This window comes from Purpureocillium takamizusanense, chromosome 1 (genome assembly GCF_022605165.1).
Source record: "Purpureocillium takamizusanense chromosome 1, complete sequence".
NCBI classification, from domain to species: domain Eukaryota; kingdom Fungi; phylum Ascomycota; class Sordariomycetes; order Hypocreales; family Ophiocordycipitaceae; genus Purpureocillium; species Purpureocillium takamizusanense.
Genome location: NC_063068.1, coordinates 2,561,748 through 2,583,427, shown reverse-complemented (window position 1 = coordinate 2,583,427; position 21,680 = coordinate 2,561,748). Strand labels below are relative to the sequence as shown.

Sequence of the window (21,680 nt, the reverse complement as noted above, 5' to 3'; positions counted from 1 at the left end):
CGCGGCATGGAACCGCCCAATGGCCCTTCCATGTAACCACCTCGGCTCAGGCCTGGAAAGGCGCCTGTACCAAGAGTTGGAGGTACCTATGGGAGGAAGTACTGGAGGGCCAGCGAGCAGTCCACCTAGCGGCTAGCGTCCTGGTCCACGGGCGCCCGGGGGCAGTCGCGGCACGCACCCATGGGGCGGGGGGGCGGGCCACCGCCCCTACATGTAGCGCGCTCGGCCCAGTCAGTCACTCAGGCGCCTCTGCCTGGGTGCAACGGATCCATCCATTCCTTGGGTTCATCCAACTCAAACGGCGCCCCTTGGTCATCGACGACTACTCAACCTACCACTTCCAAACGACACCACTGCCTTCCGCCCCGGCCCTTCAAAGCCTCGCCTAACAATCCCGCCGCCCTATTTCGAACAATCCACGCCCTTCGCACCTCGCAGACACCCGCATTGACCCGAGTTCCAACCCTTGCCTAGAATCATCGTCCTTGCTTCGACGTCCTCCCACACCGTTGCCAAAAGGACATCCCTCGAACCTCTCGCGACGTGCCTCGACACACCGTCTGCCGCAAACAACTCTCCTACAACTGCTGCCTCGCTCTGCATCGTCCAGAACCTGTCCAAAAACGCCTCATCGTTGGCCTCGACTGCCACTCTATCAGCATATCCGCTGCGCGCCACCCGAGTTCAGCGAGGCCGCCGTCGTCCCTGTCACCCCACGACTCACGACTTTGGCGCCGCGTTGACTGATCGTCGCATCATCAAACCTTCCCTCCTCCGTACAATATTATCACCCCTTTGAGTCGACTTCCGGCCATCTCCTTCAATCACTCCGCCGCCCCCTTTTAACAGCCGAAGCAATTCGCAGGCGGCGGTACTGCCGCAGTGACTCTCACGAACGAGGCGGGGGAGGGTGGACCTCGTGAACCGACCTCCCAGGGATTCGGGTGTCATCGCGCAACAAAGGCCGCGAAGCCTCCTGTCCTTGAGACGCCCGCCCGAGCCCGACGCTTACATGGGGGGCGGTGTCTGAACGGTGCCTTCGATCCTGCGTCAAGCGCCAGTCTCCTGCAGTCGCCTCGCCGGACTGCCACGCTCGTTACATCGCCAGGAAATTCGCACACCACCTGTCACTCTCGCACCACTTGCGCTGGTATCTTCGCCGATCGATCGTGACCGCCACTGCGTCTGGGATGGATCCGCGATTTCCAGTCTCTCGCGAAGAACTTTACAACCTGCAAATGGAAGTGAAGCAAGTCCAGTACACGCAGACCAACCATGCAGAGCGGATACTGCGACTCGAGAAGCGAAATGCGGACGACTCGGCGTTGAAGTCGGTGTGGAACTCGCCATTTCCCGGCGTGCTTGGAGGTACTCCTCAGCAAGGTATTTCATCAAAATCCCCTCTCCGTATGTCAGTCGTGTGCTGATTCTTTTACGTCGTTCAGGGCCCGTGCAAATCCCGCACAATGACATGTTTGAGGACCTGGACGAGCAAGGCGAGCAGCTGCTCGGCTCCCTGCACCTGGGCCCCGCGGAGGAGGAGCCTGTCCGGCGCGGCGCGGCCTCGCGGGCAAATAGTGTTCGTTTCGACGAGAGCGCCCTCCACGGCTCGAGCTGGGGCGGGCAGAGCAACCGGCACTCGGGCGAATTTGGACCCATTCGTCCAGGTAGCGGCCTCATGATGGAGCGCACCCTTTCCCACAAGTCAGACGGCAGGCACAGCTCAGCGGGACATTCAGTGCATTCCCATCATTCTGTTGCCTCGGGCCGTGCGAGCAGTCTCGGCCTGGACATCAACCTGGACGACGACGACGACTCTTCATTTGATATCCCCGCGCCGCCAGTGTCGCTCTATGTCCTGGGAACCGTCCCGTCCATCATTCGCTGCTGGCTGACGACCCACTACGCGCACGACACTCTGCTGTATGCCGATGTATGCACGGGGTCGCAAAAGTCAATTGTCGATTACTCGCTCTTGAAGGAGTTAGACCTGTTGGACGAATTGGACCGCGACATGAACGGCGTCTGTCACGCCAGACTGAACGTTTATCTAGCTGAAGCAGTCGTCACGCAGCACAACAGCAGGAATGGCCGGCCCGGAGGCTCGGTCCCATCCATGACAGTGCTTTTCGAGGTCGTCGGCAGCGAGAATGCGACCCAGTCGGCGGAACAGAAGCGAATCCGCATCTACATTGGCAGCGATGCCCTTCGAGCTCACTCGGCCGACGTCTTACTGTCCCAGAACAAGATGGCCCTCTACGGGAGCGAGCGCGATCGCCTGCAGGTGCCATTCGTGCGCCCGGAAGACGAAAACATGTTTCGCCACATCTGCACCGCAAGCATGGCGCCGGAGAAGCCTAGGCTCAACGCCAACGCCACACCGTTTGTCGCGGGCGACGGCCACCCGGTACCCAGTGAAGCAGTGCGCAACGGCTCGCGCGCGGCGCGTCAAGAAGTGATTGCGCGCCCGCGGTCCTCGGCGGGTGATTCCCATGCCGACCCTCACAAGCCCGTCATGGCCAGCGGGACATCTGACGCAGGCGGCGACAGCGACAAGATAGGACGAGATGCTGCCGAAGCCACGGACTCGGAACACGGGGGCAAGGATGGATCGAACACATCGGAGACGTCTCGTCGCGAGTCCTCCACGTCGTCAGGAATTTGGGGATCCTGGCGGCAAGGCGCTGGCGCCGGACCGGATGGCTCGCATCGAGAGGCCGGTCTCCTCAGCGGATATCAGCCCGCCGCGCGCAGCAGTCGCAATATGAAGGTCCTCAAGTCCCTCAAGTCAAGTTCCACCTCGGCCAGGACCGGGGCTTCATATGAGCCCCCTTTGCCCCCCAAGTCCGTCGACGCGCGTCGCAAGGGCCAGGGCAGCATCAGCAGTGATGTCGCAAACCCCGCGAACGGGACGGCCCGATGGGATGCGAAGCGCACTGTCAACTCTGGCGCAGACGCCAAGAGCCAGGCCAGCAATCGAGATTCTAGCCGAAACTCTGCGACGCTGCCAAGATCAGCGAACCCCGTTGGCGTGGCCTCGGCCTTTTCATGGATGACGCCCTCGACAAAGCCGGCGCAGTCAAAGTCTTCGGCGGAAACCGGACAGTGAGCAGGCATGTGGTTGGCACGCCAGCCGCCGAAGACTAGCTATGTGCTATTCACGATGCGAGCTATTCAGTCCAGAGCGTCCGCAACGTCGCGCCGCCCGAATGAAAACATGTGCAAGTGTTGGCGGTCACTCAAGGCTATTGGAATGGCCTGATACGGAATGATCCGATAGATGTAGCGGCGCGGGCGACCGCGTCATGTGCCTGCGTAATCAAAGTTATATACCAATATACTTGCTCCAAAGCCCATGCCGCATGCCCCGTCCATGCCCCTTTATGCTATTTGTTTTGGCGGTGACGTCGATCACATCTTTGACGTGGGTGGCAGAGCCTCGAGCACTCGCTTGGTGTCGGCGACGGACCCCTTGACGACGCCAAAGAGGCTCTTGAAGGCAGGGTGAGAGGCGTCGCCGAGGGACTCATACATCCAGCTCTCGGTGGTGGTTACGACGATGCCAGGCTCCGCGCGCAGGCGGTCGAGGGCGACGATGACCTCGGCGCGGTTGCAGCTGCTGACCGCGTCTGCGAGCACGTACGGGACATGGCCGGCGTCTCGCAGGTCGAGGGCGGTCTGGGTGATGCAAATGTGGGACTCGATGCCGACGAGCGCGACGCGGGAGCCGGGCGCCAGGGCAGCGGCGAGCTGGGGCACGAGCATGCTGAATTTGGTCTTGTCGAGGGGCGGGTTCGGCAGCAGGGCCGCGACGGCGGGGACCGTCGGGCCGAGCTTGGACACGGTCTGCGTGGTGGCGTGGATGGGTATGGAGAGGGCCTTTGCGAAGTTGAGGAGCTTGGTGGTCGAGAGGACGCTGTGAGGTGTCGTGGCAGGTTAGCCGAGGTTCAAGTCGAGGCGGCCGTGACCGATGCGGCACGGGTGTTTGGAGGGCTTGAGCCGCGGGGAGAGACGAACATGCTGTCAAACTCGTATATGGCGTTGCGGAACTTTTCCTGCAAGTCGCAGACACTGGAAATCCCCCGTGTTAGCTTTTACTCGTGTGCTCGAGTTCGACAGCCGGAGGCACGCGCAGAGGCAGCTGTCGCGGCCAAACATCAACGCTATGTTGTCGCGATCGCGGGGCGCACCGCTCCGACGTGGGGTGAACGCACAAGACGGCGGGGTTCTCTGATTTCGCATACAGCGTCAGCGACGGAGACCCAAAGGGCAAAAAAAAAAAAATCCCCCATTGGGATCTCGCACAAAGAGGAAGAAGGCACGTACTGAACCGCATTTCTGTGGGCGGGGAGGTAGCCATTGTGCGAACGGTCGTTGTCTGGGCGGCGTGATGAGGCGCGCGTGTCGAGGTGGTGCGAAGGTGAAGAAGAGTGCCGAGGGCGGTCCGCGACGCTGACCAGGGAGCACAAGCAGCTGCTGCCCCAGCAGCAGGAGCGGCAGCGGCAGCGGTAGCAGGCCGGAGGCGGGCGGCACCGGGGGGTGGCGGGGCGGCGGTGGAGGAGGCGCCGACGACGAAGACGATGGCGGCGGAGGGGCAGGAGGCGGAGGCGGAGACGGTGATGGGGGCGCGGGCGCGGCGGCTACATCTAGTGGTGTTACAGTGCGAGAACTGCCGGCGGGGGAGCAAGGGGAGGAGGGCGATGATACGGGAGGAGCGCGCGAGTGGGCCGGCAGCGGTCCTGGACACGGACGAGCTGTTCATCATCACGGCGAAAGGTGCCCGCCCGGCGATGACTTGTTTGGGTTTGGCGATGATGGATTGATTGATGAGCTCGCAGAGGAAGAAGAAACGGTTCCTGGAGGTTGGCGGCGGAGGCAAAAGCAAGGGGAGGAGGAAGGAGGTGGTGGGGCTGGTGTGACCACATGCATGCTGCCGGTGCAGGTCATAACTAAACCATCAGTATGATCAACGAACGGCTCGTTTGAGGAGAAAACGTTCCTCCTCCGCCCTCCCTCCCTCCCTTCCCTTGCAACTCCCGACCAATGCAGCCCTACCTACACACCACACACGCACACACACACCCGTGGCAATTGCGCCGAAACATATTCGGGACCCAAGAACAATACACAGAGTTTCGATTGTATAGGGAGCATCATCATAGCAACGTGTTCCAGAGCATAGCATTCATTAGTGTAGTTATAGAAGTGCCCCATCAAAGTCGATAAAGGACCAGCCAGTCACACAGCCAAGTATAAGTTCCCGTCGCCCACCAAACTGAAAACCAGAAACTGCCACCATCAACATCCAGTGCCGTCGGCCCTGCTCTGATTGTCCGAACGAAACGCGGTCGCAAACATCTCAGACTGCTCCGAATCCCCATGCCTTTACCATCTTGCCATCCACCCAAGTGCTACCTACTGCGCGGAGTGTCGTCGAGGCCAAGACGCAGCAAGTAACTCCAATATAGCCGTCGAAATAGTGCACCGCCCTCGTACCTCGAGCCTTGCTCCTTTTTGCTTGCTCAACCGGGTAGCCAGTGGTACCCTGAGCCGCGGCGAGCTGTCATCGCACGACGGGCGAGCAGCAGCAGCAGCAGCAGCAGCGGACCCAAATTCGAGATGCCGTGTAGTCGTCGCCCATGCTGCAGCTTGTTCGGTCCCAGCAGCAGCAGATTTTACGCATTCGGCACACACGAGCACTTTTCGCACACCCTCTCCGCCGACTGAGCAGCGTGGTATGTGCTACCCACGCACGAGGACTGGGGCTCGAAGCATAGCCCCGTAAGCATAATCTTGGGGTTCGGCATCCGCCCCGAGCATGAGACCGTGTAGGACGTCGTCGTCGCCGTCGAAGCCTTTTGTCCTGGCGTAGGGCCGGCCAGCGTCGTCGAGGCGAGCATCGCCGTGAGCAGTACGCCAGCTTGCGAGATGTGCATGGCGGAGAAGAAGCTGAGTGGTATCAGAAACGATGCAAGTACAGTGTGTGTGTGTGTGTGAGAGAGAGAGAGAGAGAGTCCAAGGTCGGTGGTGGTGGCTCGTTGTCGTTGTCAAGAGAAACAGGAACCTGCAGTTCTCCTCCTTGCGTTATATATGCAGTTGATCGGAAGAGGACCTCTAGTTCTGACAATACTCGTGTGATAAAGATGGCCCGTGTCCTTTTTGCTCTCCTTTCTGTCTCGCGGAGTCGTCAGTTCTAGTACTCGGCAACGTCACGCCCCCGCGGACTTAAGCGTGGCTATTCCACGCACATGCCCGTAGCCGACCCCAGTCCATGTCGAAATAGAAGGCAATTACATAACCAGCAATAACACGGACCACAAGCATCCCTTTGTTATCGTCAGCAGGCGGCATCTCCCCTAGCGAACGGCGGCAGCAGGCCGTTGATCCCCCCCTCCCCGAATGAAAGCCGCCCGACATGCGCCGTGGGCTTGTGATGCACGAGCTTTTCTGTTACTAGGCGAATGCAAATAGCATCTCGTCCCGTGGGTCGGCATTAGTCGGAATGGGTCCGAAGCTCAAGGGACCCCTGTAAGAACAGGCCATATGCTCGTATCATCAACTTGCATCAGAGACGCGGCTTGACTGCGCTTCAGAATATTGACTTCCTTGAATAGACAACGTCTTAACCGTTTCCAAAATAGAAAAAAAGAGAGAAAAAAAGAAGAGAGTGTGAAAGAGTCATATCATCTATTTATGCGTACCATGGCACCGCGCAATGCATCCCAAAATCCAACCGCAACGCCACGCCGGTCATGATGCTCCAATCTAGGCCGTGACCTCTGCAAACCACGTTCTCAACAGACCTGCCAGTGCACTCGGCAGCTCCTCCAGCTGGTGTACAATCAGGTAGTACTGGAACGGAAACGTGTCGAGGTACCGCTCAATCACCACCTTGCTCTCTCCGTCGTCGCCCTTGACAAACTTGGCCTCCTTGAGCTCCAGCACACTGTCTCCCTTCTTCTTGCCTGTGTCGTCCATGATAATGAAAACGATCATGATGCGCTCCTCCATCGCCTCGCGCAGCAGCCGTCGGATCGAGTCGTGTGCAGACGATGGCGTCAGCCCGTCTGACAGTATCAGCGCCAGCTGCCAAAGGTCCGAGCTGCCGCCCGACTGCTGCCTTGCCATACGGAACATGTCAATCGTTCGCCGGATCAGCTGTGCAATGTCCGTCCGGTCCTGCCCAAATGAAAACTTTTGCAACACCTTTGCGCCAGCATCGGCGCCAAAAGGCTCCGCCAGTTCGTGCGCCGTGAAGACGTCGCCTCCGAAGCCAACGACGCCGACATGGCCCGCCTCCAGCATCGTCAATGACCTCGACACCATGACCAGCGACTCCATCGCGAGGCTCCCCGACGACGACTCTCCCATGCTTTTGCTGTCATCGACGCACACCAAGATCTGATATGTCCGCTTCGTTGGGACTGCTCGCCGCATCCATATCTTGTCTCGCTTGTAGCTGGATGCAATGTATGGGATAATGCGCTTGATGTTGAGCCGCTTGCCGGTCCGGAACGAACCCGAAAGCTTCGTCGATTGCGACGGCGTGAGGATTAGCCGCAGCTGCGATGTCAGCGAGAGCGACAACGCGTGCGACTTGGTCTGGAACTCGCTCCACTGTCGCATGCATTCTGCGTAGTCCCGCAGCGGGCGCTCATCCGTGATGTGCGTTGATGAGAGTTGAGTCGATGTCTCCTCGATGTGACTTTCTTCGCTCTCATCTCCAGCGACGCCTAAAACCCGAGGTTCGGGGGTAGGCTCTCGATTGTAGTTGCCTTGTCGTGTCTTGACCCCAGATCGATCGTTGTCCACCTCGCTTGCTTTGGCCTCCTCAGCTTCGACAGAATCACCCAGGTCCATACCGTCGGGCCCCTCGGCTGGCTCTTCGACATCTTCGTTCATTACTCGGCTCGAGGGATCTTGCTTGTCTTCCTCTACTGCCATGGATTCGTCGATAGGTTGAGCCTCTTCGTCCTCGGCCGTTCCCATAGCTTGCGTGTCCGCTGCGGCATCGTCGTTTTGCAGGTGCTGGAATTCTTGACGCCCTTGCTCTGCCTCCGCTTTCCGCTCAGCTTGCTGCCTGTCGTCATCCGAACTGGCATCCTTGATATCCGCTTGCTGGCGGTGCCACTTCTCGAGAGCATCTCCCAGCTTGCGAAACGGATCACTGCGCGCAGATTCTTCAGCGCTTGCGTCTTGTTCCGTTTGCTCAATCCGGTCGTTATTTCGCGACGTAGCACCCTTGTTCCCCGCGTTAGTATCTTGATCGGTGGCGCCGTCTCCTATTTCACCATGCTCCTGCTGCGCCGCTTCAGCCTGAAACTGCTCGTCCAGGTCCATAGCATCCGCATTCTGGTCTAGGCCGGAGCTCTTGACGTCGCTCGGGGCGGCATTGTCGGTATCAGCGTTAGCGTTGTCATTGGAGAGAGGTGCCTGGTCCTGATGCTCTGTCTCCTTATCCGCATCCTCCGGCTCTGGCTCCGGCTCTTCGTCGACTCGCTCCTCTCCCGTGGCCTTCTTTTCATCTTCAGGCTCGCTCTCTTGACCCTCATCATCTGCGGCTTCGTCTTGGACTTGTTGGGCAGCGGCATTGTCCCCCTCTTCTTCATCCGCCGGGTCCTCCTGGGGTTGCGCTTCAGCTTCCTTGGCATCTTCCTCAATGTCCGACAAGTCGGCTAGGTCATCGTCTGAAACCTCTTGTTGGTCATCAAAGTCCAGATCCATCTCCTCCGGAAGCTCCAGGGCGTCATTCTCGTCGACATTTTGGTCTTGTCTGTTAAGTTCCTCTGGCGCAGTGACGTCCTCTTCCTCCACTGGGTTCTCCTCGGCGGCTTCGTCATCGCCTTGGGGCTCCTCCGTCGGCTTCGACTCTGGCTCCTGCTCAGCCTCATTATTGTTTGCGTTCTCATCAGCGGCCATCTGCTCATCGTCCTGCTTCTGACCTGTGCCCTTGTCACCTTGCTGGTCCTTCTCAGCTTTGTCGTCATCCCCGTCCCACATCTTTTCGTCCACGGCAGTCGGGTCCAGGTCGTCAACATCGCCAGCCTCTTCGTCAATGTCCTTTTTCTCGTCTTCTTCGCCCTTTTGAGATCCCTCTTCGTCATCGGTTTCTCCTGCGATGCTTCCCATCTCGCCTTCGAGATCCTCGTCCGCCATATCTACCGCATCCTTTTCATCCTCAATCTCACCATTCTCCTCTTTGTTGGCTTCTTGCGCCAGCTCTAACAGATCTTCATCAGGTTGAATATCCTTACTGATGTCCTCAGCACCCTCGCCATCGCCAAGGCCAGTCCCAGACTCGACCTGACCTGCGTCACCGGATGTCTCGTCAGACTTCTCCTGGGGCGTGCAGAAGCCTTGCGAGGCTATCTGTGTGAAAGATTTGGTCAAGAAGAAGGCCATATGGACGCAAGCTCTGTGCAGGTCGATGCCACGCTCCACAGACTGTTGACAGAAAGTCACAAATTGGCCGATGATAGGTGTTGCCAGCCCAATCACACTCGCTGCAGCAGAGCCTATCCGTGGCTCATTCAGGTCGAGTTCCCGGAGGTGATGGATGCAGTTGCGTAGGCCCTTCTCGATGCGCTTCATGTGCAGTTGGCTGACAGTCGCGAAACAGATGTCGTTGTGTCTCTGCAGCCATCCCGCCTCGTCGTCCTCCTTAGGAGCCGAGGTAGCCTTCTTCCTTGCGCTCTCAACAGCCACCAGAATGGTGTCTGTCAAAGTTGACGCTTCGTTCGCGAACGCTAGGATCTCGGTGGATACCGTTGGGGCGTGAGGTTGCGGAGGCCCGGCCTGTGTCCATACGCGAAGTTGCTGGAGAATGAACGCGAGGGCGGGTCGCCCAGCGATGAGACCGTCCAGTGTCATCTGTAACGCGCACAGGTCTTTGAGGACCGACACCTCCAAATCCTTGTGCGTTTCGGAAAGAATGCCAGGAGGTAGAGTACCCAAATCCTTCATACGGACGAGATAGGTCTCAACCCTAGCTGCCCATAACTCTAACTCTTGTACCACGTGTTGATTATCGGTTTGTCCCAGCTTTCCGTGAGCCTCCGTAACCCTGACAGCGAGTCTGATCATTTGAGCCAGCCACGGCAGAAGCAGAGACCAATCGCTGGCATGGTCCTGACGTGCGAGTTGTTGAGTTTTCTCACTGTCGCCCAAGGCAATGAAGTCATCGGCAATGGATCGGAGCGAACACAGTGCTTCGGTCGCGGTTGAGAGACTTTTTCGCTGGGAAAGACCAAGATGAATCATGCCTTCCATAAATCCAATACTCCGCCCAATCTCGGCGCCGGTCAACTCCTCGGAGTGCTCTTGTGCTGCGGCTCGGGCGCGCGGGGCAAAGTCGAGAGTTTTGTGAAAGAAGTATTCGGCATTTCTCAGAGTGGCAGAACTTCGATGGTGGACTGGCGGAATTGAGCCAAGAACAACAGCCAGTGACGCTTGCTCCATGAGTCTATCTTGGCCGAGATTATGCTTCAGACCCATGTTTCGCAGATCTCGCAACGTGTCCGCGAACAGCTTCCGTTTCCTTGTCTTGAGATGCTTGACTTGCTCTGTGTTCTCTTTATTCAAGAAGGCCGGGGTCTCCTTGCGCAGCTCTGCCATCGATTCATCCAGTTCTGAGACAAAGTCATCAACAGTGCGAGCAGCGCTTGTCGTCATCTCTGGGCCGTGAGTAATCTTCCTCAAGACCGACACCGTCATCGACACATTGGCCAAGCGGCGATGCTTCTCAAGCCACCCAGGAAGGGCTTCTTCTAGTGCCATAGGTATCTTTTGCTGAAGTGCTGCTGCCGCCGCGGGAGCCGGCGGCTTCTGGTCGTCAGATGCGAGACCCTCATCTGGCAAGCCCTGCTGAACAATGCTCTTCATCTCCTGCCCAAGAACACCTCTAAACTTTCGGACCACTCTGAAGAGCTTCTGGTGAGATTTGCGGGCACTCTCACGGAGGGCGTTGATGTTTGTGTCCTTCCAGCTTGCCATGAGAAGCACATCTTTCATTTTCTTTTCGATTGGCTGGCGTCCTCTCTGTATGGCAGATTCAGCCGCGGGTTCATATCGAGCGTAAAAATCGACAAAATTCTCGACGGCGTGGCAGATGATGTTCAGTTTCGGGTAGTCTTTGACCAGCAGGCGAAGATGACCTAGTAGTTGCCTCAAAAGGGAGACCCGAGTCTTGAACTGGCCAACAATGGAACTGGAAAAGTACAACTCCAGGTTCTGAATGAGTGCGGGCGCGTACTCTCGCAGGTCGCTGGTAGAATCCACCATTGACAGGGGGACGGCAACCACGACTTGGTATGCGACGAACCACCAAGAGAAGGCATCATCCTGGCACTTTTTCTGCTCCATCTCAAAGAGGTTCGCCCAAGTTGACAGCTCCAGGCGGCGCCAGCGGATAACGGTATCGGTGAGGGCGTCGTGCAGGGACAGAACGGCGTGCACTTTGCTCGCCCAGCCTCCAAACTGCCACTCGTAGACGTGAGCATGCAGCTGCTCCACTTTGGGGAGCATCTTGGCGAGCGGCTCATCGTGGGCCTGGTCGAGAAGCTTGTCGCAGGACTGTACAACATCTGCCAGCGGCTGCATGTGTCCGATTTCGTCCACCAGCTGCAGCTCCTGGAAACGTGACTTGATCTGGTATGCTAGTACGACAAGCTTCCGGGCCTCAGCCAGGTTGGCATCAGTGTAAAAGTTGTACGAATTATCCACGGTAGGGGACTGCAGCTCGTCCAGCTTGTCGTTGAGGAGTAGCATTGTTGGGACAAGTAGCTTCCTGTTCACTGTGCGCTCGATGTGTGGCTGACTCGACGTTTCGCGGGCAACTCGGCAGCCGACAGCCATACAAGCTTCTCGGATCGCCGCTGGCGGTTCAGGGCTGTCGAGGAAGATCTTGCTATGCACCTCAGCCACTTTGATAGACATGTCTCGAACCTGATCTGGCTTGATGATGCGTGTTGCATCTACATCGTCGTCATCGTAGGTCGGGAACAATTCGTTGAATTCTTGCTGGTCAATCTCCTCCTCGTCTTCCTCTGAGCCTCGAAATCGGTAAAGGCTGGTGTTTGCCGCTGCTGATTTGCGATCCGCTTCAAGCTTCTTGCTCCAATCGTCATAAAAGCCGTGAAAACAGCCAAAGATGAGCTCGCGGTGATGCGGAGGCAGATTGTCTCTGCCTTCAACAGCCGTCTTTGCCACCATCAAACTGAGATATTCAAAGGATTTCGACGACAGCGTGCCAGCAGAGAAATCCCAATCACGGCCACCGAAGAAAGGTGTCGCTTTGACAAGTTCTTCGGTGGAGGCGTCCAGCTTGTGTGCTCTCGCAGTGTCACAGAGCGATAAGCCAACAGAAAGGCATCGCAGAGCGTTGACAGCGGGCCTAGTCATGTCTTGGTATGCGTCGAATCGCGAAGACAAACGATCAATAAGGCGCTTGACATTCTCTCTGACGAGGTGCAGCCCGTCGCTTCCTCCAACTGGGGGCGCGTCAAGGTGTTGACCAGCAGAGGACAGACTGTGGTCAACAACGGTCTTCAAGATATTGGAGAATTCGGCATGAAGTATGGTGAGCTCCGAAAGCTTGGGTCTGTAGACCGGCTGTATCTGCTCTGGCAGGGGGCCGAGCTCGGCAAGTTCTTGCTCAACCAGGTCAATACGCACGCTTGTGCCCTGGCCTGTAAAGCTCTTTTCAAATGCCTTCAAAGCCAGGATGCTGTCTTGCAATTGAGTTTGAAGTCCCTGGAAGAAATCCAGTTCAGCTCGCGGACGGAGCTGAGGATCGAAGATGCGATCTGGAACATAGAGCTTCACGAGTCCGACACTGAATTGAATCCAGGCAAGCGCACAGAACTGTGCTCTGTGTGCATTGTCGTTTTCCGCGACCATGATGCCAATGATAGCCGGGATGAGATGCGAGCGAGCAACATCCCGAAGATGAAGAGCTTCAATCTCCACGATGAGATGGTCAAAGATGTCGTTGTTTGTCGGCAGGCCCTCTCGAAGGATCTGAGCCGCAAAACTTTGGCATTTCGTCGCCTGCGCCCTGATGGCGTGCGCAAGGACCCGCAAATTCGAACCGTGTGCAGCAAATACCTGGACTATAAGATGCCAGAGTGTTTCATTGAGGCTCTCCAGAGGGTCTGCCATGACTTGAGCACTCAGGCCAGACAATGATCGGCCCATGGCTGGCAGTTCGGCTTCGAGCAACGCAAGAGAGCGAATGCTGACACCGCTCATATTCTGCATCTTGCTCCATAAAGATGGAACAAGTTTGCCGTCCCAGGAATACACATCCTGATGGACGAGGCAGTCGACCGACTGTAAGATGGCCTCCGCCCCCTTTGAGCTCGTGAACAGCATCAGAGCCTTGGTGGGAACGCTTGACAGGATGTCAAGGTCCTTATAGCTCGCGATTAAAGTGTCATGTCTCAACATGGACAACTGTCTGAGCGCCTCGAACTCCGTCGCGAAAAAAGGCTTGAAGTCGGTTTCATCGTCCCCGATCTTTGCCTCAAGAGATTGAATGGCCGATGTGAGGTCGTTGACCAGCCCATCAGCCGCAACTATACCACCACGAACTATTTCGTATGCCTGACGTAAAGTCTGCTGCGCCTTCGTCAGCTCATCAATGGATGCGCTAGCCTTCCAACGAATGGCATCAAATCGGACGCCAAGTTGATCTAGATCCAAGATCCGATCCAGAGTTGATTTGTCAGGGATTGGAGTCGGTCGCAGAACATTCCACAGAACTTCCATACTCAGACCAGTGGACAGCTTGAATCCGCTGTTGAAATCGGCATGAAGCCGATTACGGACGAAGCCAACGAGATCATTGTCCTCTCTGGCCGTGAATTTTTCTGCTTGACTCTGGAGGAAGCCGGCACCAAGAGCTAAGTGAGCCTGGAACTGAGCTTCATCGAACTCGGTGGCCATCGAAAGTCGCAAGGTTCGTCCAATGTAGAGACAGATGAGACGCACAAAGTGGGCGCGTTCTTGAAATGTCTCTAAAGACGCGAACTCAGACGCCAAGTATTCAAGAGTCGTACCAATGACGGCAGACAGGAACATCGCCAGTTTGACAGTCGAGTCCTTGGACACCACTGCAACTCGATCACTGATCAGAGAGCGTTGTAGTCGGCTCAATGTCGCCAGCTTAGCCGAACGAGCTTGCCCACGTTGTTCCTCAACGAGACTATGAAACCCGTGAAGGACACGAGTGAATTCGTATCGTATCGCCATCCATTGGGGCTCGCCATTAATAGGAAGGAGCTGCGAGACCCTCGGATTGCCGAGCATGTGAATTGGCTGCACGGACGAAAGCGCTGATGACGCCACCTGAGGAAGAGTCGAATACGCCTTGATGATGGCGCGCAGGATGTCGGATCCGAACTTTGACTGTAAGAATTGAAGCATTTCTCGCATCCCCTGAAGCGACTTCCCGTCCTGTGCGAGCCTTTCCGGCTGATTGATAAATCGGGATAGGAGCGACACGTCTTGCAGCGAAAGATTGTCGACGGCGATTCGAGAAACGGCAATCTCTGCAGCAAATTCCTGGCACAATTCCCACGAATCCTTATATCTTTGGAGCCTACTCTCAATGCTCGACATTCGATCAAAGCACATGTCCATCACTGGTGGTGGTGTGCTGATGTGTATCTCGATCGCGCGATTGCGCATCGCCCGGGACAGCTCGCCATAGCGAGGATCCATCGTCAGGAAGATTCTGAACTCCGGGTGTGGTCGGATGATTCTAGGTTTCCCATCCGAGTCACAGTGCTCGTTGATGCTAAGAAAACCATTCGGTTCCAAAAGTGAATTTAGCCTGTCCAAGACAGAGGCATTGCACATATTGGCGTTGTCCAGAACCAGCCACTGTCCGCTCTCGAGAGCTTTGACAATGACTCCATCAAGCCATTCGAAACGAGGATTCTCAAGAGCCAGCGGTCCTCGAAGAAGTTCATTCGACTTAGAAAGTGCAATGCCAACTTCAGAATCGGCAGCAACTTGTGTCGAAAGAGACTCAACAACGTCGTGAATGGCCGCAATGTCCCGGACATTGCCAGAAAAACGGTCAAGCAGATGCAACAGCCGCAACACTTCAGCCGGCACCGTTGCGGGGGCCAGACGCATCGCGGATTCTTTGAGGAAGGTACTCAAATCCCGAAGAGTTGAGTTGATTTCTCTGAGAGGGTCGGCCTGTTCAAACCCGCCCACCAGGTCCATCGTATCAATGTCGGCATTCATGGGGAAGACGGTGAGAGGCTTTCCTGCCATGGCAGCCACGAATCGTAAAAGAGTCGATTTTCCAAACCCTGACGTGCTGCTTAAAATGCAAGGAATATTTTGTTCCACGCAGATCATGACAGACTCTAGTTCGGAAAGTCTGGGTACGACATCAACTGTGGGCAGCCGCTCGGGTTGAGAGTTCAGGTTCCTTCGGAGAAGTGCCAGACCGACCTGCCCGAATCTTGAATTGGTATCGTGGTATAGGTGGTGGGACCTGGGTGCCCAACCCACGACTTGGGCGAAGAGCTTGCTCACTTCCTCACGATCCTTTTGAGTGCGGAATCGCTGACGCACAAGAATGTCCAGGAAATCGTCCACTCGTGCGGTTTGAAGTAGAGGATCGGATGAATTCAGCAGGTTCAACCAACGCAGGACGTCACGCACGTTAAACTCCCAGGGGCCTCCCTGTACTCCAAAGGTCTTCTCCACCACAAGTTGGCGGTCTATCTCAGAGACAAAGTCGATCAAATGGCGTACAACTTCAGCTGAGAGTTTGGGGAAGTTGTGAGAGGCGATTAATTTGAGGTCCTCGTCTTTGAGGACATCTGCGTAGACCACGATAAAACGGTTTACAAAAGAAGCCGGTAGACCCTTGCGGCCGCCGCCTTGGTGGTGAGGGTTTTGTGCCGCAAAGAGCCGGAAATCAGGGTGACGTTTGAAGACTTGGTCGAGTTCAGAGATGTAGACCTCGCCACGATGATCCAGACAGGCGTTCAGACCTTCCAAAACGGATTGGGATGCCAGATTCATCTCGTCTAGGAGCACCCACTCACCCTTCTGCATAGCCTGCAGAAATGGTGCGTCCCTCCAAGCAAAATTTCCTACCTCTTCGCCTTCGACCGGGACGTCGGTGCCGAACAGATCCATCAGATCGGTTTGGTCGGACAAGTTGATGCGGGTAAGTGGCCGCCCGCAAGCTTGCGACAAGGCTGCTACCAGGGATGTCTTTCCTACGCCAGGGCTTCCCTCCAGAAGAATCGGCTTGCGCATTTGTAGAGCTCGGAGGACTCGCATGGCGTTGAGTCTGGTGGTCGGTGCATCGAAGGCGAATCCCGAGTCCGTCGCACCTGTCTTGGTACGGGGCGTACTGAAATTTCCAATCGAAAGCAGGCTATCCGTCATAACCAGCACTGGCTCCGATTCGTATGCAGAGACAACGTCGCGATTGAGAAGCTGGCCGAGCTTGACAAGACACGACATCCTCTGTTGATTGATCGACTTGAGATCTGTCGCTAGCATAGCTGAAGGATTGGCCCCGATGCTGTCAATAAAAATGGCCGATGCTCCGTGAATAACAGACGCCACCGGATCCTGACTCTCGAACGTATTAATGAATTGCACCCAGACAAGAATTTCCCGTACCGAAAATCTGGTGGTAGCCATTGATCTAAATGTGTCGCCGAACCAAGAGGCGAACTGAACCATAGCATCTACGAGATGCTTAGATCCATCAGCAAGTTTTGTCCGCACGATCTCGTAGATATCGTCGCTCTCTGATAAAGGAGGGACCCAAATCTCTGTGAAACGGTTGCGCAGCGCAGGGGACAATTCCTTCTTGCCAAAGTCGCCACCCGGGTTCATGGTAGCAAAAAATTGGAAGCCTTCAGACCCGACCACGAACGAGTTGTCAATACCCTTCTCAGCTAGAAGAAGAGTGCGCTGCGGCTCAAGCACTGAGTTCAGGCGTTCCAAAACAGAATCGTCGGCGAGGGAAATCTCGTCGAGAAGGAAGTAGTGTCCACCTCGCATGGCCTCGACCAGTGCGCCATCCGACCACTCAAAAAGTGCTTTTGCCCTCGACTCATTCGTGGCAACGCGTTCGATAAGTTCGGCAGGGGCAGCGGCGAGAGCTGACGGTTGGAGAGCCTTGAAAGCCGCAACTTTTTCGTCTACCGAGCCTGTGGCATCCAGGCCTAAAGCCTCAAAGATAGATCGGAGGTCGGCATCCAAAGCCTCCAGAATGGCGCCGCGATTGCGGATAGGCCTTTGCGAGCCAATCAAATCTCCAGTCTCGGTGTTTTGGTGGGCGTTGACGATGTGCAACTCTTTTTGGAGGGCCTCGGCAAGAAGTTGACAGACGGTGGTCTTGCCGCAACCTGTCTCGCCGACCAGTAGCACGGGTTCGTTGTTCCGCAGGGCTCTGGAGACGAGCACATACAGCCTTCGCATAGCATGAGTCCACACAACACCCTGAGCATTCGACAGTTTGGTAGGGTGTCTGAGTTCGGGGGCAACGTCTGCAGCATAGAGGCGATGAGGGTCGATCTTGAGCTTAAAGACCCTCTCAATGACCTCCTTCACGGCTAGCCTCTCTTCCTCGTTTCGAACTCTCTCGGCGAGAAGCATAAATCCGTGGGTGGCAATCTCGTCTCTGGTCTCAGCCTCTCGCAAAGCCCACCGGAACAGATCTCGTAGTGTGGCAAAGCTGTCCTTCTGCTCAAACAATCGGCTCGTCTGGCGCAGTCTCGAGAGTTCCTTGTACACAGTGACAATACGTCGACAATCCGGGGGGGACGTGTTGCGGCTGCGCTGCTGCAAAATGTACTCCAGCTCATCCTCGGGAATATCGTCAAAGTGCAGCTCGAGGAACCGGTTTCTGAAGGCTCTGGAGAGCACTTTGCGACCGCCGTAGAGACCTGGCGGATTTTGCGTCGCGAAAAGAATGAAGTTCTCGTGAGGCCTGACAACTTCTTGGGTCTCGGGGATGAGGAGCTCGCGATTGTCATCTAGCAGCCTGTTGAGGGCTTCCAGCACGTCGGTTGGCGCCAGATTGAGCTCATCGAGTACAATCCAGTGACCCTCTCTCATAGCCTGCACGAGAAGGCCTTCCTGGAATCGTAGCTTCCCATCTGGACCAGATACATATGTGCCAAGATACTCTTGAAGGTCCGTGTGCTCGTGATTGTTGATACGAACAAACTTGTTGCCGGTGAAATTGGCCAAGTATTCTATCATGCTCGTTTTTCCAGCAGACGTGGGACCTTGGATGAGGATGGGGAATCGCCTGGTGGATGTGGCGCGGACCAAGTTCAACAGGTTCCGCTCCACGTAAGGTGTAATAATGTAATCGTCCCGCCGCACAGGGGTCTCCTCGCCTTGAAAGAGCCAATACTGGCGATCACGGTTCTGATTCTGGAACCTGACATAGCGTCTTCCGTCGTTTGGGTGCTTGGGTGTTTGGGACAGGAGGGCGTGGGGATCTCCATGTTTGTCCAGAAGATGGTGATAGATGAGAGGTAAGAGCATCCTCTCGGAGTCGCGATCGAGGAGCGTCAGGAATCCCATGGAAAAGCCTTCGTACAACGCCCGGCGCACGCCATAGAGAGGTGCAATAGTGTTGACATAGCTAAGCACTCGAGTCAAAGTTCGCAAGCTAAAGTGCGGCACCTCGTTTGCTCCGTCAACGAGCCTTTTCTCCTCAGCCATTCGCTTAGTGTTGAGATAGAGCCGTGCGATATCATCGGCGGCTTGGTCGTGTTTCATGCTTGTGCTTCCCAGGTAGGTTTTGATGATTGTCAACAAGTCTTTGAGGTCCGCATCAGGGCTTCCGACGTAGAGCTCTGTAAATCGCGAGCGAATGCCAACAGGCAGATCTCTCTTGCCAATATCTGTCGCCGGATTCATGGCGCCAAATATGCGAAAGTTCGGGTGCGCCACAATCTTCTCAATCTCTCCCGTCTCGGATAGTAGAATGCAGGGGCGTTCATCGGGCCCAGTCAACAAATCGGCAATACTTTCAAGAGTATCAGGAGAGGCCAGATTGATCTCGTCCAAGAGCACCCAGTCGCCGTTGCGCACGGCTTTGACAAGGTTTCCCTCGACAAAAGAAAACGCAAAGGCTCCAGACCCGCCGGCAATTTGAACGTCAAACTGCTCAAGATTGCGAGCAAACGTATCCCACCGCGGCCGCAATTCAGAGAGCGTCTGCAGCTTTGACTGCGTCTTTCGGCGCTTATTTGGCTGCGCGTCGTCGTCCCGCGTCTCCGAATGCATCCGCTCAAGCTCCATGAGGATCCTGACAAACATTTTCGGTGCTTCTTTCCAAAGCTTGGACAATTTGGACCACTGTCCTTTGGCAAAGCATCGACCAAATTGCTCCAGATACTTCTGGTTTTTTGAAGCCGAAATGCCTGTGGCTGCGAAGAGATCCTCGAATTCTTCTTTGAGTGGGACAGCAAGGCTTCGGACATTGACAGGTTTGAAACCGCCCAGTAAATCACCAACCTCACTCTGCTGGGAGAGATTGACTGCGATCAGTCTGTGCCCCAGAGATTCTGCTAATTGCTGTACCACGGTGGTTTTGCCGATACCTGTCTCGCCTACCAGTAGCACAGGCTCCTCCAGCTTCACTGCCACGGCAATCTGCTCCAGGAGCCTCTTGGCATGTGCAGTGCTTGCAAACGGCCGCTTTGACTTTTGCAGACGGGTTGTTTTTTTCTTTCGCAGTTGGGCTCGCCCAATGTTGAAGCTGAATTCACTCTCTTCCAAAGGGGGTATATTGGCGGACAGGTAGTGGTCCGCTCGTTCTTTGGACATGTGCATCTCTTCAGCAATGGCGTAAACCAGGTTTTTGCCCAGCTCAACATCGGGGCAACTACCAACGAAGCAGTCGAGTGCCTCCATAAACATCCAGTCTCGAGTGGTTTCGCTGATGGGTTCGTCCCCAGACGTTGAGCCTGCTGTGAGGAGACACTCTCTCAGCCTGCGGCACCACTTGAGGAGATCTCTCAAGTTAATCTGTCGATCCATTACGCTTCGCCCACGAGACATGAGGGCCAGGTTGTTAGCCATATGAGATAGCCGCCGATGAACAGCCAAGATCCCGGGAACAAATTTTCGCAGTATGGGATACGTTTGCAGCACCACATCTTCTAGCTCCGGCTGCGTCAGGGCTTCCATGCAGAGGGATCTCCAGAAACGTATTCCCACCAAGGTCGGAAGATTTTCTCGGCCATTCATGCCACGAGATGTCCGGACGGTGGCGAAGAGTCGAAAGCTGTTGGCGGCTCGTATCCTCTCTCCACGGCTCGGAATGAGCAGCTCCTTTCGCTCTATCAGCGGCAGCAAGGTGCTCAGAACCTCGGTCGGTGCCCGATCAAGATCCTCCACTAGTACCCATCGACCCTCCCTGACAGCTGTAGTCAAGACACCAGGCCTCCACTGGAAGCTCCCTGGCTTGGAGTCTGTCGAGTACAGACCCACGAGCATCTTGGCGTCGGTCTGTTCGTTGAGATGCAGCGTGACCATGTTAGAATACATGCCCAGCTGGCGGGCTATCTCGTGGATCAAAGACGTCTTGCCAACGCCCGGGAGGCCGTGCAGAAGAATCGGGTCTGGTTCTCGAAGCATAGTGGCCAGAGCCTCGAGATTCTTGGTCGTCGTGGCTGTCCTCACGAGGCTCGACGGGTCACCGATGGGACCGTGTGGCCGAGGAAGGAGTATTCTCCCATACGGCACAACGTACGGTGTGAGACTCTGCGCTTCAGCAGCTTCAGCGATGTGCTCGTGGTCCCGCTCGACTTCGCTCCGCAACGCGATGACTGCCTTTGCTCGGTCATGCTCATGCAGCGACAAGAAGCCAAAGTCAATGGGCCTTCCATCCAGAGCGGCAATGACGGCTTCGTCTTTGCCAACGTGCGCATCCACTAGGTTCTCGAGCTTGAGGTCGGAAGCGTGGAGCAGCTGACAGAAGATGCGGATGGCCACATATCGTACTGCCCGGCTCTCATGGACGAACAAGCTCTGCACGTAAGTGAGCGAGACGATACTGGTAAATGTGCGCGAGTCAAAGCTCAAGAGCCTCCATATCGTAACAAGGCTCTCTAGTAAGCTTTCTGTGCTCAGGCTGGGCGACGTAGATTCGTCCAGTGTTGGGAGCTGCAGCCGCAGCGCCGGAGGGTGGTTCACGGCTGGCGCCTCACCAGCAGAAGACGTGAGAAAATTTGAGAGATAGGGTGCGAATGGTAATATCCGGGCAAAAGCCGATGAGATTCGAATATGGCGAGATGTGTCGTTGCCTGCGTTGAGAATCCATCGCGCACACAGGTCGGGAAAGACGTCCTCAAAGTGCACAAAGACTCGCTCTGTAAGTCGCGGGATGAGCGCCGCCTGCGAGATGGCATCCAAGAGGTTTGTCGATGAGAAATTCCGGATCAAACCGAGTAAATCCGGGGGCAGATGATCCAACGCAGTCGCATCCCGTAGGAGCGACCTCGTCTGCCGCGAGACGTCAATCATGTCCATGATTGCGCCGTTGTCGACTCTGAAGTTTTTCCTCCCAATCCCGATGCGTTTTCAGAGGCGCCTTCCTCGTAGTGCCATCATATGGAACTTTTTTTCTTGGGCAGCAGGAAGGTGCAGGGGTGCCGCGTCGGCGCTGGTAC

The 21,680-nt window shown here is 56.1% G+C and overlaps 4 protein-coding genes across 4 annotated transcripts; 1 reads left to right on the top strand and 3 right to left on the bottom strand.

Annotated features, from left to right (window-relative positions):
* The first annotated feature begins 306 nt into the window (after positions 1–306).
* On the top strand, positions 307–3,355 carry JDV02_000827 (uncharacterized protein). The gene is made up of 2 exons (XM_047981689.1): positions 307–1,383; positions 1,446–3,355. The coding sequence occupies exons 1-2, from the start codon at positions 1,191–1,193 to the stop codon at positions 3,107–3,109; spliced, it is 1,857 nt and encodes a 618-aa protein (XP_047837649.1). The 5' UTR covers positions 307–1,190; the 3' UTR covers positions 3,110–3,355.
* Positions 3,015–4,860, bottom strand: JDV02_000826 (uncharacterized protein). The gene is made up of 4 exons (XM_047981688.1): positions 4,327–4,860; positions 4,215–4,230; positions 4,018–4,071; positions 3,015–3,916 (listed from the first exon to the last, which is right to left on the bottom strand). Exons 1-4 carry the CDS (start codon positions 4,763–4,765, stop codon positions 3,412–3,414), a joined length of 1,014 nt encoding a protein of 337 aa, XP_047837648.1. The 5' UTR covers positions 4,766–4,860; the 3' UTR covers positions 3,015–3,411.
* A 314-nt stretch (positions 4,861–5,174) lies between these two features.
* Positions 5,175–6,349, bottom strand: JDV02_000825 (uncharacterized protein). Its single transcript, XM_047981687.1, has one exon. It carries the CDS (start codon positions 5,934–5,936, stop codon positions 5,676–5,678), a length of 261 nt encoding a protein of 86 aa, XP_047837647.1. The 5' UTR covers positions 5,937–6,349; the 3' UTR covers positions 5,175–5,675.
* An 86-nt stretch (positions 6,350–6,435) lies between these two features.
* Positions 6,436–21,581, bottom strand: MDN1 (AAA ATPase midasin). The gene has a single exon (XM_047981686.1). It carries the CDS (start codon positions 21,538–21,540, stop codon positions 6,766–6,768), a length of 14,775 nt encoding a protein of 4,924 aa, XP_047837646.1. The 5' UTR covers positions 21,541–21,581; the 3' UTR covers positions 6,436–6,765.
* Positions 21,582–21,680: the final 99 nt, after the last annotated feature.